The sequence below is a fragment of the Aquarana catesbeiana genome, linkage group LG04, assembly GCF_042186555.1.
Source record: "Aquarana catesbeiana isolate 2022-GZ linkage group LG04, ASM4218655v1, whole genome shotgun sequence".
NCBI classification, from domain to species: domain Eukaryota; kingdom Metazoa; phylum Chordata; class Amphibia; order Anura; family Ranidae; genus Aquarana; species Aquarana catesbeiana.
This window is the reverse complement of record NC_133327.1, coordinates 680995226-681013416: the sequence shown is the minus strand read 5'-3', so window position 1 is coordinate 681013416 and position 18191 is coordinate 680995226. Positions and strand designations below refer to the sequence as shown.

The 18191-nt window shown below is 45.8% G+C and overlaps 1 protein-coding gene and 1 pseudogene across 1 annotated transcript in view; one reads left to right on the top strand and one right to left on the bottom strand.

The window, feature by feature from the left end:
• The window catches only part of SLC29A1 (solute carrier family 29 member 1 (Augustine blood group)), a 68722-nt gene that overhangs the window by 20592 nt on the left and 29939 nt on the right, over window positions 1–18191 (bottom strand). Inside the window, 4 exon segments of the mRNA XM_073628984.1 lie at window positions 1003–1142; window positions 5242–5459; window positions 7457–7538; window positions 7748–7813. Of these exon segments, the coding sequence (XP_073485085.1) occupies window positions 1003–1142; window positions 5242–5459; window positions 7457–7538; window positions 7748–7770 (463 nt within the window). The 5' untranslated portion in view covers window positions 7771–7813.
• LOC141141945 (U2 spliceosomal RNA) lies at window positions 3624–3750 on the top strand (annotated as a pseudogene).

Sequence of the window (18191 nt, the reverse complement as noted above, 5' to 3'; positions counted from 1 at the left end):
TAGTGATGGATGGACAGACACCTCCATAGTGGCGATGGGACAGACACCCCATGGTAGTTGACAGACAGAAACCCCCATAGTGAAGGTTAAACAAGCAACCCCATAGTGAGGGCTGGACAGACACCCCCATAGTGACGGACAGACACCCCCATAGTGACGGACAGACACCCTCATAGTGAAGGTTGGACATACCACCCTACAGTTATGGCCAGACAGACCACCCCACAGTGCTGGTTGGACAGAAACCGCTATAGTGAAGGTCTGGCAGAATATACCACACTAACAGATGAACACCCCCAAAGTAATGGATGCACAGACACCCCAATAGTGACAGATACCCCCATAGTGAAGGGCAGACATATAGTACATGCCAATAGTGACAGACACCGCCATTTTGAGAATTGAATAGACATCCTTATAGTGATAGATGGACAGACACCCTCATATTAATAGACAGATTAATAGACAGACCCATAGTAAAAGCAAAACAAACAGTGAGGGCTGGACAGACATCTCCATAGTACCAGATTGACAGACACTCCCATGTTGACAGACAACTCCATAGTGACAGATAGATAGGCACCCCCATAGTAAAGATTGGACAGATACCCCCATAGTTACAGACAGATATACTCCACTATAGTGGCGGTTAAACAAGCACTCCCATAGTGAGGGCTGGACAGACACTTCCATATTAACAGTTGGATAGATACCCCCATGGTAATTGACAGACACCCCTATAGTGAAGGTTAAACAAGCAACCCCATATTGACATTGGAACAGACACCTCCATAGTACTAGATGGACAGACACCTCCATAGTACTAGATGGACAGACACCTCCATAGTACTAGATGGACAGACACCTCCATAGTACTAGATGGACAGACACCCCCATCGTACTAGATGGACAGACAACCCCGTAGTGACACACAAACATCTCTATAATGACAGACACCCCATAGCGATGGTTGGATGGACAGTGAATTTTCTCTGTACTCACAGTTGATAAAGACGATTTTGACCATCGTTACAGTGAAGAAAGTGCCGGGGGAGAACTCGACCTTCACAAAGATGGCCGTCAGCAAAAAGACCACGAAAATGGCAGCCAGGCTGCCGGCAATACGTATTTTCTGAGGGATCCTGGAGAGAGAGAGAGGAGAGAAAAGAGTCAGTGCTCATGGTGTTCTCCATTCCTGGTGTGACTGGTGGGTGAAGGACCCCAGTGTAGAACCTGTGGATGGAACCCTTTCTTATTTCTTTCCTGCAGATGGTTTAAGGAGCCGGGTGCAAGTTGAAGCGAGGAGGGAGGGAAGAGCCAGGGGCTGGAGCAATACCAAGAGGAAGAGCACAGCCAGGTGCAAATTAGAGCCAGGAGTATGAGAAGAGCCAGGAGCAATGCCAAGAAGAAGGATTGTGGAGAATAGGGGGCTCTGGATAACAAGGAGACTTTAACAAAAACAGTACATGACTGGCTCTTGAGACGTGATTAATGCACCACAGCAGCCCTTCAGAAGAGGGAAGCACACTTTATAGGAACAACAAAGCAGAGAAGAAGGCGCTTCTAAGTGCAGTAATAAAACATTTCAATGACAAGGAAGAGTTGAAAACACTTACAAGATGGAAGTGAAAAACAGGCACATCAATGAATCCATAACATCCACCGGGATGCCTCCTGGGAGTAAGACAGCTGCAGGTAGTTCCAGCCGACCAGTGGTGGTAAATACTGTCCCTCTGATCCAAGATGGAGGGCTGTTCTGTCAGGACCAGCATGGAATCCAGATAAATCAAATACCAATATTTAGACACACCTTGCATCCCATATGAGTGTCTACACTCTGTCTAAATATTGGTATTTGATTTATCTATGTTCTACTTGTTGCAGTTCTGTCCCAGTCCGTGTTTATGTTTTGGGTATCTTTACCTTTACTGCGACAAGTTTTTTTACTTTATTTTACTGTATTTTACTGCATTTTATTCCATTGCATACTGCCATCTACTTATATGGCAGTCATTATCAGTCCCACCCACTCCCTGCCCATTTGTCCCGCCCCTGACTCTCATAAACCCCTCCCCCTTGCATTACTGCATTGGTTTGAAGAAGGAGCGACTGGACATGCTCCAAAACATGTACCGCCCACTCTGATGTCACTTCCGGTTGTCTGGATTCTATGCTGGTGTTTCGTCAGATTCGGCGGCCCGTCAGAATGTGTAACGGAAGTGACGTTCCGTCGCCTCCATCTTGCTACACCCCGCACTCCTCCACAGTAAGGATACACTGAGAAGGGGGAAAGCGGACATCTTGTTACACCCGCCGGAGTTTTGCATTTTACACTTATTTTTAACAGTAAAGTGAGTTTATATAGGGAAATACAGTACTCTGACTGGTGAGATGTTGAATTTTAAAAGCAGCGAACTTCTGTCACATTAGCAAACCTGTGAGATGGGCAGGCTTGCCGCTGCTTTTAAAATTCAACATCTAATGCCGCGTACACACGGTCGGACTTTTCCACCTGACTGGTCCGACAAGCTTTCCAGTGGACTTACGACGGACTTTTGACGGACTTCCGGACTTTCTAACGAATGGACTTGCCTACACACGATCACACCAAAGTCCGACGGATTCGTACGTGATGACGTACACCGGACTAAAATAAGGAAGCTGATAGCCAGTAGCCAATAGCTGCCCTAGCGTCGGTTTTTGTCCGTCGGACTAGCATACAGACGAGCGGATTTCTGGGTCCGGCGGAGTTACAACGTAAAGATTTGAAGCATGTTCCAAATCTAAAGTCCATCAGATTTGCGACTGGAAAAGTCCGCTGAAGGTCCGATGAAGCCCACACACGATCGGATTGTGCGCCGGATTTGGTCCGTCGGCGTCCGACAGACCAGTCCGGTCGAAAAGACCGACCGTGTGTACGCGGCATAACTAGTCGGACGGAGTTCTAAATACTGTATTTCACTATATAAACTCACTTTACCGGTATAAATACATCTAAAATGCAAAACTCCAGTGGGTGTAACAAGATGTCCGCTTGCCCCCTTCTCACTGTATCCTTAATGTGGACGAGTGTGAGGTGTAGCAAGATGGCGGCGACGGAACGTTACTTCCGTTACACATTCTGACGGGTCGCCCAATCTGATGAAACACCAGTCCTGACAGCACAGCTCTCCATCTTGGATCAGAGAGACAGTATTTACCACCACTGGTCGGCTGGAACTTCCACCTGCAGCTGTCTTACTCCCAGGAGGCATCCCGCTGGACGTTATGGATTCATTGATGTGCCTGTTTTTCACTTCCATCTTGTAAGTGTTTTTAACCCTTCCTTGTAATTAAAGTATTTTAATACTGCGCTTAAAAGCGCCTTCTTCTCTGCTTTGTAATGCCAAGAAGAGCAGAGCCAGGTGCAAGTTAGAACCGGGAGGGAGGGAAGAGCCAGGAGCAATACCAAGAAGAAGAGCAGAGCCAAATGCAAATAAGAGCCAGGAGCAGGAGCAATACCAAGAAGAGCAGAGCCAGGTGCAAGTTGGAGCGAGAGGGGAGAGAAGAGCTGGGAGCAGAAGCAATGCCGAGAAAAGGAACACAGCCAGGTAAAATTTAGAGCAAGGAGCGAGAGAAAAGAAAAAGCTTCTCGGCCTTTTGGCTAAGATCAAGTGTAGGATCTGTTCTTATCAGTTGCCAGGAGTTGGCGCTTGCTTCCGTCCCTGATCCACGGCGAGGTGGATTAGGGGTGGCTATGCAAAACCTCTTGGCGAAAAAGCTTCTGGCTTCGGCCAGATGGACCAAGTGCAAGTCCCCGTCTGGAACCTAACAACCCCGGGGGGATCATGGCAAGGCACTTTAGAGGGCTTGTGTACACCTGTTGCACGTTTTTGTGTTTCACTCTTTATGTGTGTGCAAATTTTTTTGGCACCGGGTGAAGTTTTTGAGTGTTTACACACCATGGGCTTTAAAAAAAAAAAAAAAAAAAAAAAAAAAAGATCTCTCCATATCCTCTGATCGTCATCCCCATAATCCCTCTGCCTAATCGCCATAAGCCCCCCCCCCCCATTATGTCTATAACACCTCTCCATAGCCTCTAAACTTCCTCCCCATAATCCCTCCTCCTAATCTCCATAACTCCTCCCCCTCATTAGCTCTATAACGCCTCTCTATATCCTCTGATCTTCATTCCAATATTCCCACCTCCTAATCTCCATAACTCCTCCCCCTCACTATTTCTATAACATCTCTCCATAGCCCCTGATCTTCATCCCTATAATCCCTCCTCCTAATCTCTAAACCCCCCCCCCCCCCATTATCTCTATAACACCTCTCCCCACCTTCATAACCTTTCCATATCCTCTAATCTTCATCCCCATAAACCCTCCTCCTAATCTCCATAACTCCTCCCCCTCATTATCTCTATAACACCTCTCTATATCCTCTGATCTTCATCCCCATAATCCCTCCTCCTAATCTCCACAACTCCTCCCCCTCATTATCTCTATAACACCTCTCTATATCCTCTGATATAGTCATCCCAATAATCCCTCCTCCTAATCTCCATAACTCCTCCCCCTCATTATCTCTATAACACCTCTCTATAGCCTCTGATATAGTCATCCCAATAATCCCTCCTCCTAATCTCCATAACTCCTCCCCCTCATTATCTCTATAACACCTCTCTATATCCTCTGATCTTCATCCCAATAATCCCTCCTCCTAATCTCCATAACTCCTCCCCCTCCTTAGCTTCATAAACATGCCCCCTCTTCTTATCTCTGTAACCTCCCTCCTCACCTTCTTAGGTGTTCTGTAGTCCATCAGGGAAGACTTCAGGAAGGGCTGACAACACTGCTTGGGATTTTAGTGCAGCAGAGGCAGCGTTGTCAGATCACTACAGGAAGTAAAAAATTCAATGGACCTTTGGCAGGTCAATAGATCTTTTCTGAATTTACACATTTCCACATGTTTGTCTCTAAAAATGCTGCATGTAGGGAAGAGATGTACTGAAGGCTTTTTTCCCCATTTTGCCCAGACATACCCATTACAACCAGCTGCCATGGTTGGGGAGTCAGGGTCACACGACCTCCACAGCTTCCAATCCCCCAGAAGTCAGCTGCGTAGCTTGGGCCTTGGTGTGCAGGTAATGGGATGTGGGTGGGTATTCCGGGGCCCCCTGATCTCCTGGGGCCACAGCACTCTCTGTAGTCACCCCCCAGGCAGACCCTAGCAGAGTAGCAGCGGCAGGGCACTGACCTGCTGTGCAGGATGGAGTTCAGACAGGTGAAGATGAGGAGGGGCAGCATGGCGCACAGGGTCATGACATTGTTGAACTTGTTCTGTAGTTGGGTCCTCTGTGGTGCCAGCGCTCTGGCCTCCGTGCTGTTCAGGGTATTGATAAAAGAGTTGTTTCCATCGCCGGCATCGGACGCCATCCGAGAAATGGCCGGCTCACCCAGACGGCTGGTGAAATACTGGAAGAGAGGAGAGGACGTGAGCTTCTCACAAACACTGACTATTAATAATCTAGTTACCCAGACTACTAGTTACCCTGTATAATCAGTACCCAGCCTACTAGTTATCCAGTATACTCAGTACCCAGCCTACTAGTTATCCAGTATACTCATTACCCAGTCTACTAGTTATCCAGTATACTCAGTACCCAGTCTACTAGTTATCCAGTATACTCAGTACCCAGCCTACTAGTTATCCAGCCTACTAGTTATCCAGTATACTAATTACCCAGTTTACTAGTTATCCACTCTACTAATTATCCAGTTTACTCAGTACCCAGTCTATTAATAATCCAATATACTCATTACCCAGTCTACTAGTTATCCAGTATACTCAGTACCCAGCCTACTAATTATCCAGTATACTCATTACCCAGTCTACTAGTTACCCAGCCTACTAGTTATCCAGTATACTCATTACCCAGTCTACTAGTTACCCAGCCTACTAGTTATCCAGTATACTCATTACCCAGTTTACTAGTTATCCAGTCTACTAATTATCCAGTTTACTCAGTACCCAGTCTATTAATAATCCAATATACTCATTACCCAGCCTACTAGTTATCTAGTATACTCATTACCCAGCCTACTAGTTATCCAGCCTACTAGTTATCCAGTATACTCATTACCCAGTCTACTAGTTACCCAGCCTACCAGTTATCCAGTATACTCATTACCCAGTTTACTAGTTATCCAGTCTACTAATTATCCACGTTACTCAGTACCCAGTCTATTAATAATCCAATATATTCATTACCCAGCCTACTAGTTATCTAGTATACTCATTACCCAGCCTACTAGTTATCCAGTTTACTCAGTACCCAGTCTATTAATAATCCAATATACTCATTACCCAGTCTACTAGTTATCCAGTCTACTCATTACCAAGTATACTAGTTATCCAATATACTCATCATCCAGTCTACTAGTTATCCAGCATACTCACTGTCCAGTATACTCATTATACAGTCTACTAGTTACCCAGTATACTCAATATCCAGCCAAATAGAAATCCAATTTACTGGTTAGCCAGTCTACTAGTTATCCAGTCAACTAGTTATCCAGTATACTCATTACCCAGTGTACTAGTTATCCAGTATAATCATTATCCAGTCTACTAGTTATCCAGTATACTCATTACACAGCCTACTAGCTATTCGGTCTACTCATTACCCAGCGTACTACTTATCCAGTATACTCATTTTCCAGTATACTCATTGCTCAGTGTACTAGTTACTCAGTATACACATCCAGTATGCTTATTACCCAGTTTACTAGGTATCCAGTATACTCATTATCCAGCATACTAGTTATCCAGTATACTAATTTTCCAGTATACTCATTGTCCAGTGTACTAGTTACTCAGTATATGCACTATCCATCCAAAAAGGAATCCAATTTATTGGTTAGCCAGTCTACTAGTTATCCAGTCTACTCATTACCCAGTATACTCATCACCCAGTCTACTAGTTATCCAGTATATTAATTATCCAGCCTAATAATTATTCAGCATATATATTATTCAGCTTACTAGTTACCCAGCCTACTAGTTTTCCCATTCTTAATTTACCCCATATACTTATTATCTAGCATACTAATTATCCATTTTACTAACTACCCAGCCTACTAGTCATTTAGTATTCTCATTATCCAGCCCACTTCTTATCTAATATACTCATTATCTAGCCTACTAGTTATCCTGTACACTCCCTGTTCAACCTACTAGTTATCCTGTACACTCCCTGTTCAACCTACTAGTTATCCTGCATTCCCATTGTCCAGCCTACCAGTTACATCGTTTTCTATTGATCCAGTATACCTATTACCCAGCCAATAGTTATCCAGTGTACTAGTCACTCAACAGGATAACCGCTGGCCCCAGACAAACCTTTGCTGTCTCATGCAGTTATTAGTGGTTTAGCCCTCTCCAATCCTGTAGGATTTAATCAGCTACTTACCATGGTGGCTGTCATGAAGAAGTTCCAGGGCAGCAAAGTGCCGAGTCCGAGTGTGAAGAATATTAACCAGACCGCATTATACCTGGGGAGAGGGGGAGGAGGTTACAGAGAGCTTGGTGCCCACTCCATCCACACACACCTACTTAAAACCCAATGATCCTTTAGCACCATCTAGTGGCCAAATGTGGCAATTTGTGTTTTAAATCAATGAAAAACATCCAACCAGAACAGGAAATACCTCTATAACATTCTTTACACACAGGACCCACCCGCACCCTTGCGTGCACCTACCTGTCATTGGGAGGAGCCGTCATGGTGGTTATTGCCAGGGGGTCTACAACGGGCAGGAAATGGAACCTGAAAAAGAAAAAGAATTCGACTAAGTAAATCTGGGGTGAGATTATTTGAGGATACAAAGCCCCAAACAGAGCTAAACAGGACTCATTCCTGAACTCTGTGAGCTAAACACCTCCCCTACTTCCACCAACTGAATGAAATATGAGACTAACAAAGCTGCAGAAGGGACAAGTTGCGGCATTCACCCCCTGCTCTGCACAGGCAGGCACCACTTTTGTCAGCCTGATTTGAAACTTCATCTGCTTTTTTTTTTTTAATAATTTTTTTGAACCCTCTTTCAGGTCTACAGGGAATAAAATAAAATAGCAAAACAGCTATTGCTGCAATATTCCTCTATGATCCAGAGATTTCCCTCCTGCAGTACTTTACTTGTGCCCCTAGAGCTCCTCAGTCTGATGGCCAGAATCATGCAACCCACTTCCTTTGAGCCCCAGCCTGTAACTAAACCATAAAAAGGAGAAGCAGCACAGTGATGAGCTCATCTCTCTGTCACTCTGCTCCCTCCTCCTATCAGCATGCTTCTTGTCAGCGCATGAAACGGTTTGTCTCTTTTATATCTGCGTGTTCTGTTTTAATACAAAGCAGGGCTAAAGGGCATCATGCATAAGATATATATAAAAAAAATTATATATATATATATATATATATATATATATATATATATATATATATATATATATACACACACACAGATACATAATAAACGATAGATAGATAGATAGATAGATAGATAGATAGATAGATAGATAGATAGATAGATAGATAGATAGATAGATAGATAGATAGATAGATAGATAGATTAGGAAGACAAGATAGATACAATACATAAGATAGATACATCTGCATGTTCTGTTTTAATATAAAGAAGGGTTAAAGGGCATTATGCATAAGATCTATCTATCTATATATATATATATATATATATATATATATATATATATATATATACATACACACACACACACACACACACACACACATAATAAACTGTAGATAGAATCGATACATAAGATAGATACATAGATACAATAGGTAGATAGATACAATCAATAGATACATAAGATAGATATCTAGATAGATAGATAGATAGATAGATAGGATTTGCAGTGTAGTTAACGTGACTTTCACAAAACATTCACTGCAGGTGAATTAGTCACTGTCATGTAAATCTCATGCATCGGGAAGATTCACCTACAGTAATTGCTTTTTAAATATTTCTCATAGACTTGTATAGAGAGAGTAACAGGCACAGTCACTGTGCAGCACTATGTAGTAGGAAGCAAAGCCTGCATATGTAATGAGTCAGTATGGTTACCCCTGTGTATATCATATCCTAAATACGTATGTATGTATGTATGTACATATATATATTATGTATAAAATATTTTTTTTAACACAGTATGTGGCCTATCCTATAACAGTTTTTTTATCTCAGCAAGCGCACTGACTGTACTTGACATTTAAAAACCTTTAGAACAAGAAATGGCAAACCTGTTTTTTTAGATTCCCCACCGTATAGAAAAGAAAGTGTGTAAAAAAGTCAAACATAACTTCCAGGAAGCTTTTATAGAAATAACTCAGACCGCGACTCAGAGAAAAGCGCAAAACCAGCTGTACGGGGACACGGCTGCCACAACCTCTGTTCTTACAATGGAGGCCACAGGATAAGGATGCAACACTGGAGAGGCTCCTCTTCTGGGGGGTCGGCTCCCCATATCTGGCAGCGCTGAGTGTACATTGGGTTGGGGTGGGAGGGGCACAATGAACAAAGTCCACCCTGACCTGCAGACTGTCACTGGAGCAAATCCAGAGTGATCGGGATGGAATAAAAACAGTCTGAAAAAACGCCAGATTTGTGGAAAACGAAAAAGCAAAGCTGTTAGAAGCCAATCACAGCCCAGCATTGGGTTCCTAAAAAAAGTGGGCCCTCAGGGGCCCCCAGGTGTCTAGACAAGTCCATGGTTGTCATATTTGGTGTAGTGATAGTAATAATGAAGGGCCACTAAACATGCAGGACATAGGGCTGTTATAGGACTGGGGGGGGGGGGGGGGGGGGTCCGACTGCCAAGGAACTTCAGGTACCAGAGCAATGATTGGTTAGGGACAAAAAATAACAAACCTGTCTCCGGCACAGCGCATAGAACCAGTACCGAGACAAGGTGAACCAGAGCCCAGGACAAGGATGCAGAATTGCACCCCCCTCCCCCACTATTAATACATGTCGTAGAATAGGTGTACCACCCTGCAACCATTTTTTGCCCTTTTGCTTCACTGCGCCCAGGGCAACTTCCCCCCCTGCCCACCCCTTGTCCCAGCCCTGCATAGCTTCTGATTTTCATGTTTTATATAAAGCTGAACTCCAGGTGCAAAGACCTTCATTTAAATCAGGTGTCTCAAACTGGCGGCCCTCCAGCTGTTCCAAAACAGCCCCATGAGGCATTGCAAGGCTGACAGTTACAAGCATAACTCCCACGGGCAGAGGCATGATGGGACTTGTAGTTTTGCAACAGCTGGAGGGCCACCAGATTGAGAGCCCTGATTTAAATAAACTCTTCAATAGCCACAAAGGTTAGAAATCTACTGTTCCTTGCACCAAATGCCTTTTCAAACCCAGATATTACCTTGTAAAAGTAGCAGTGACATCATCACTGGGCTGTGCATGACCTGTGCAGAGAGTAGAGCTGTGGGAGGGGCCTAGCAGGCGTCCCCAGTTTCCAGGGACAGTCCCCGATTATAGGGGCAGTCCTCCGGAAAAAAATGTCCCTGATTCAATCTCTGGTTAAAAGGAATGGATCCCCGATTTCTTTCCAGCTTTAATAATGAAGTCCCCAGTCCGGGCGGCTGATGGGTAAACCATCTCAGCAGCATTTCTGTGATTGGCCTGAAACAGAAGGAGGGAGGGGAGGGGTGTGTCTGCTCCCAGCTCTGTCCGGGGTTACTGATGATGTCATATGGTGATATTACGTGGTCTTCCCACTCCCTCCCCTTTGCGGCCTGTTGCCTGCGGTTGGGGTATGGATTATTTGGCACCTCGGTAGGTTAGGGTATGGATTATTTGGCACCTTGGTAGGTTAGGGTATGGATTATTTGGCACCTTGGTAGGTTAGGGTATGGATTATTTGGCACCTTGGTAGGTTAGGGTATGGATTATTTGGCACCTCGGAAGGTTAGGGTATGGATTATTTGGCACCTTGGTAGGTTAGGGTATGGATTATTTGGCACCTCGGAAGGTTAGGGTATGGATTATTTGGCACCTGGGTAGGTTAGGGTATGGATTATTTGGCACCTTTGGTAGGTTAGGGTATGGATTATTTGGCACCTTTGGTAGGTTAGGGTATGGATTATTTGACACCTCAGGAGGTTAGGGTATGGATTATTTGGCACCTCGGTAGGTTAGGGTATGGATTATTTGGCACCTCGGGAGGTTAGGGTATGGATTATTTGGCACCTTGCCCTCTGCATTTGATGGTGATCAGAACTGCACTGCACACTGGGGCCTGCACTCTTGACCAGAGCTAAAGTAGGCTCAGGAGTTATTAAACCACACCCCTTTAAGCCCCTCCCACTTTCAAGCATAATTTGGTCACACCCAACATTTGGTATGATGCGATTCACATGCAGCTATTATCCCCATCCCCATTAATAGCAGGCATGGTCAGTAGGGTGACACCAACAGTGGGGCTCAATGGCACCAATGATGGGGTACAATTCCTCCCAACGACACCAACAATGGGACACTATTTCATCCACTGACCCAAACAATGGGGCATAATTTCCCCCACTGACACCAATGATGGGGTACATTCCTCCCAATGATGGGGCACTATTCCGCCCAATGACACCAATGATGCGGCACTATTCCTCCCAATGACACCAATGATGGGGCACGATTCCTCCCAATGACACCAACAGTGGGGCCCAATGACACCAATGATGGGGCACAATTCCTTCCAATGACACCAATGATGGGGCACATTCCTTCCAATGATGGGGCACATTCCTCCCAATGATGGGGCACAATTCCTCCCAGTGACACCAATGATGGGGCACTATTCCTTCCAATGACACCAACAGTGGGGCATAATTTCCCCCACTAACACCAATGATGGGGCACAATTGCTTCCAATGACAGCAGAAATAAAGAAAAAGAATTCCAAAAAAGGAAAACCTGTGGTCGGACTTTAAAGACACAACAAACAGTATAGCATTTATTGAAATATATATATATACATATATATATAATACAAACAACAGGAACATAAAAGAAACATAGATAAAAATCATATATACAAAAAACAATGTCTCTTTTATGTTCCTGTTGTTTGTAATATATATATATGTATATATATATTTCAATAAATGCTATACTGTTTGTTGTGTCTTTAAAGTCCGACCACAGGTTTTCCTTTTTTTGGAATTCTTTATCTTTATTTCTTCATAAATTTACGGATGAGGCATTTTGAGTGCCGTTTCTTTTTTGTATTCCAATGACACCAATGACGGGGCACTATTCCTCCCAATGATGGGGCACTATTCCTCCCAATGATGGGGCACTATTCCTCCCAAAGACAACCAATGTTGGGGCACAATTCCTCCCAGTGACACTAATGATGGGGCACAATTCCTTCCAATGACACCAACACTGGGGCATATCTTCCCCCAGTAACACCAATGATGGGGTACAGTTCCTCCCAATGACACCAACAGTGGGGTCCAATGATGGGGTACAATTCCTCCCAATGACACCAATGATGGGGCACTATTCCTCCCAAAGACACCAATGATGGGGCACATTCCTCCCAATGATGGGGCACTATGCCTCCCAAAGACACCAATGATGGGGCACAATTCCTCCCACTGACACCAATGATGGGGCACAATTCCTTCCAATGACACCAATGATGGGACACATTCCTCCCAAAGATGGGGCACTGTGCCTCCCAAAGGCACCAATGATGGGGCACAATTCCTCCCACTGACACCAATGATGGGGCACATTCCTCCCAATGATGGGGCACTATGCCTCCCAAAGACACCAATGATGGGGCACATTCCTCCCAATGATGGGGCACTATGCCTCCCAAAGACACCAATGATGGGGCACAATTCCTTCCACTGACACCAATGATGGAGCAAAATTCCTGCCAATGACACCAATGATGGGGCACTATGCCTCCCAAAGACACCAATGATGGGGAACAATTCCTCCCACTGACACCAATGATGGGGCATAATTCCTTCCAATGACACCAATGATGGGGCACTATGCCTCCCAAAGACACCAATGATGGGGCACAATTCCTCCCACTGATACCAATGATGGGGCACAATTCCTTCCAAAGACACCAATGATGGGGCACATGTCTAGAAAATTCTGAGACCTCTACTTTGATGCAACAGATGCTGCCCCTTTTATGCAAACTGTACTGTGTATCTTCTTTGCAGTCTCTAACAACATGAAATACCTACAATGCTCCTGCTAGCCCGTTTAATCTTTATTAGGCTTTACATCACAGCAGAGAGCTCAGGATCTGATGTTTTTCTCTTCAGGGAAATAGAGGTAGTAGAGGTGACTTGGCAAAGCCGAAATACGCCCTACTGAGTAAAGTGAAGTGTGAATGACAGGTCCTCTTTAATTCTCCAAAAACAACTTGTGTTGATGTACACTTGTGTGAATGAGGGATAAAATGGTTTTCTGGTCTTCCTTCCTTATAATTATAGAGGACACACCCTGTGAGTAATTATACTTCTCCCTCTGAAGAATCACACACATGTAAGGTCAATACGATAAAGGATTTAAGTCCATTTGATAAGTGTTCTGTGGAACGGCAGCTACGTGAACAAATATTATCTTAGATACATACAAGTAGGTGTTATGTCTTGATGGGCCTTGGAATAGCTGTGATAGTGTAGAGAGCAAGAAAGACTGAGCCGATGGCGTTACAGAGAGTACCAGCTCTGTATGGGAGGTCAAAGGAAGGAAGAGCTCCCACTACTGGTAGGAGGGGGGAAAAAAAAAAAAAAAACATCAGTGGAACGCTCTTTTCCCCTGGGCAGCGAGAGAGAAATATTGCTCTTTGGCAGCGATCTCTCCTTCAAAACATCTGCACATAATCAGTAACTTTCCACTCTGTGCACAGAAACATTTCACCACATGTCTGATGGTTTCTGTGCATTCATCAAAAAAAAAAAAAAGAGCCTACTAGGTCCCCTGCACCCTTGTGACAGATAAAAAGGGGCCCCTGTAATAGGTAAGAAGGGCCCTGACAACCTGTTGCAGAGAAGATGAGCCCCTGAAACCTGTGACAGGGAAAAGGGGCCCCTGACACCCTACTAAAAGAAGGGGCCCCTTGCATCCTGTTACAGAGAAGAGGGGCCACTGACACCCTGTGATAGTAAAGAAGGGTGCCTGACTCCCAGTTATAGGTAAGAGGGGCTTATAACACCCCGTGATAGAGTAGAAGGGCGTCTGACATCCTGCGACTGAGGAAAAAAGGCGTCTGACACCCCGTGACAGAGAAGAAGGGCGTCTGACACCCCGTGACAGAGAAGAAGGGCGTTTGACACCCTATTATAGATAAGAAGGCCCTTAAACTGTTACAGAGAAAATGCCCCCCTGACACCCTGCGGGAGAGAATAAGGGCATCTGACACCCTGCTCCAAGACAGGAGCTCTTGCAGCCTGGAAGAGAGAAGAGAGACCCCTGACACCCTATTATGAAGAGGACCCCCCTCCATGTACATCCTGTTGTTGATAAGATGGCCCAGGACATCCTGTTACAGAAATGAGGATCCCGACACCCTGTTATAAGTAAGAGGGGCCCCTGATCTGTGTTATAGGTAAGAATGGCCCTTGACACCCTGTTATAGATAAGAAGGCTCTGGACAGATAACCCTGACACCCTGGGGTAGATAAGGGGGCCCAAATATCCCATTATAGATAAAAGGCCCTGGGAATCTTCGTATAGATTAGAGGGGCCCCAGACACCTTGTTACAGATAAGAGGGGGCCCCGACACCCTGTTACAGATAAGAGGGGGCCCCTGACATCCTGTTATAGATAAGAGGGGGCCCCTGACACCCTGTTACAGATAAGAGGGGCCCCTGACACCCTGTTACAGATACAATTAGTCCTTGACACCCTGTTACAGATAAGAGGGGGCCCCTGACACCCTGTTACAGATGAGAGGGGCCCCTGACACCCTGTTACAGATGAGAGGGGCCACTGACACCCTGTTACAGATGAGAGGGGGCCCCTGACACCCTGTTACAGATGAGAGGGGGCCCCTGACACCCTGTTACAGATAAGAGGGGGCCCGACACCCTGTTACAGATAAGAGGGGGCCCCTGACATCCTGTTATAGATAAGAGGGGGCCCCTGACACCCTGTTACAGATAAGAGGGGGCCCCTGACATCCTGTTATAGATAAGAGGGGGCCCCTGACACCCTGTTACAGATAAGAGGGGGCCCGACACCCTGTTACAGATAAGAGGGGGCCCCTGACATCCTGTTATAGATAAGAGGGGGCCTGGACGCCCTGTTACAGATAAAATTAGTCCCTGACACCCCATTATAGATAAGAAGGATCTGGACAGATAACCCTGACACCCTGGGGTAGATAAGGGGGCCCAAAGATCCTGTTATAGACAAAAGGCCCTGGGAATCTTCTTATACCCTGTTACAGATAAGAGGGGCCCCTGACACCCTGTTACAGATAAGAGGGAGTCCCTGACACCCTGTTACAGATAAGAGGGGGCCCCTGACACCCCGTTACAGATAAGAGGGGGCCCCTGACACCCCGTTACAGATAAGAGGGGGCCCCTGACACCCTGTTACAGATAAGAGGGGGCCCCTGACACCCTGTTACAGATGAGAGGGGGCCCCTGACACCCTGTTACAGATGAGAGGGGCCACTGACACCCTGTTACAGATGAGAGGGGGCCCCTGACACCCTGTTACAGATAAGAGGGGCCCCTGACACCCTGTTACAGATAAGAGGGGCCCCTGACACCCTGTTAGAGAAAACAAAGGAGTCCCTGACACCCTGTTACACAGTTTCCTTCACGCTATCATAGATCGAAGAGGGGGGATCCCGTAAAGCCAAGTTACTGAAAATAGGGGCCCCTATCACCTCGTAGCCAGCAACTGCAACCCACGAAAGCAGAGCCTCTGGCTCTTTAACTCCCCCAGAGTAGATTCCCAGGTCCCCTATGTCTGTCTGCTTCCTCTGGGCAGGAAAGGGGTTAATTATGTCCCCATCACACAGAGACATATTAATAGACACGGCTGCTGAGTTATATTTGTCCATCTGATCATGTGATATCGGTGTGGCACAGCGGCGGGTGGGCATCGATGACGAGAGCTCTTTAAATACCCATTATGGGTATCCCCTGCCTGCAGACATGACCTGATTTCCTGTATACATGTTTTGCAATAAATGGATTTCTCTCTGACCTCCCTATATAGGGGTATGCTGGCCCCTGTGTATACCGTATAGAATATATCACCCCTCGTATATCACCCTTCACCCGCTGGGTATGAAGAGAAAGTAACAGCAAAACCACAGATATTTTTCTGGCAGATGGATTGTGTCTGGAAACTGCTGCAAGTCCTCCCTTTGTGCACCTTGCAGGGAATGATTGAGCTAAACTCGCAAACAACGTTTCCTCAATTTGGATTTCGTCATTAAAGCGGTATTAAAACCCAAAAAGCAAACATTAATTAAAATCGGATGGCAGCCCGTCCATATGGGGCGCCGCCCTCCTAATCCATGCATCCGCAAATGATTATAAAGTGTGGGCTGGAGTTTGGCTTCAGTTTGTTAGTGTATCTAAACCTGCCAATACATTTAACCACTTTAATACCGGGCACTTTCGCCCCTTCCTGCCCAGGACAAAATTTGAGCTTTCAGCGCCGTCACGCTTTGAATGACAATTGTGCGGTCATGCAACACTGTACCCAAAACTACATTTTTATCATTTTCTTCCCACAAATAGAGCTTTCTTTTGGTGGTATTTGATCACCTCTGCGGTTTTTATTTTTTGCTAAACAAACTAAAAATGACCAACATTTAAAAAAAAAAAAAAAAAAAAGTTTTTCTTTGTTTCTGTTATAAAAATATGTTTTCTCCTTCACTGATGGGCACTGATGAGTTGGCACTGATGAGTTGGCACTGATGGGCACTGATGAGTTGGCACTGATAAGGTGGCACTGATGAGGAGGCACTGATATGTAGAATTGATGGGCATTGATGAGTTGGCACTGATGAGTTGGCACTGATAAGGTGGCACTGATGGGCACTGATGAGGAGGCACTGATATGTAGAATTGATGGGCACTGATGAGTCGGCACTGATGAGTTGGCACTGATAAGGTGGCACTGATGGGCACTGATGAGGAGGCACTGATATGTAGAATTGATGGGCACTGATGAGTCGGCACTGATGAGTTGGCACTGATAAGGTGGCATTGATGGGCACTGATGAGGAGGCACTGATATGTAGAATTGATGGGCACTGATGAGGAGGCACTGATATGTAGAATTGATGGGCACCGATAGGTGGCACTGATATGCAGCACTGATGCGCACTGACAGGTGTCACTGATGGACACCACCGATGGGCACTGACAGGCAGCATTAATGGGCACTGATGGACACTAATAGATGGCACTGATGGGTAGCACTGATTGGGCAGGTACTGACAGGTGTTAATGCTGGGCACTGATTGGCACTGTGATGGACACCGATTGGTATTATGGTGGGCACTGATTTGCACTTTATTGGGCACTGGCAGGGAGGTTATGATGGGGCACTGACTGGGAACCGATTGGCAGCTTATGGCTACATTTGATGGGGGCTGTGCTGATAATCATGGTGCTGATTGTCAGCACAGACCCCCCCTGACAGGTAGAGCCGCCGATTGGCTCTCCCTGTCAGCGCGAACCGAGGAATTCCGTTTATCGGCACTTCCTGGTTCTCGCGATGATCAGCTGTGATTGGTCACAGCTGATCATGTGGTAAGAAGCCTCTGTCAGAGACTGACACGCCGCACGCGCATTCCTTGCGCTGGGCGCCCCCGCCGGCATTTTATCCTGCTCGACATCATATGACGCCCAGTCAGGATAACAGAACCACTTCCCGGCCGTCATCCTGTTATAGGCCGGGCGGGAAGTGGTTAAAGTGTTACTGAAGCCAGGAGCCTGCAGTCACTATATCTGCTCTCCCACGGAACATGGAAATGCAAAAACTGCTAAATACCCTTTTCTCATCAGCAGTACATAGCAGTCTTGTGACTTCTATCAGTGTCTGGCCAAAGCTTTGTAGGAGGAGCTTTCATTCTTCCCCTGATTGTCTTACGAGGCTGCATGACCCCTGGCCCT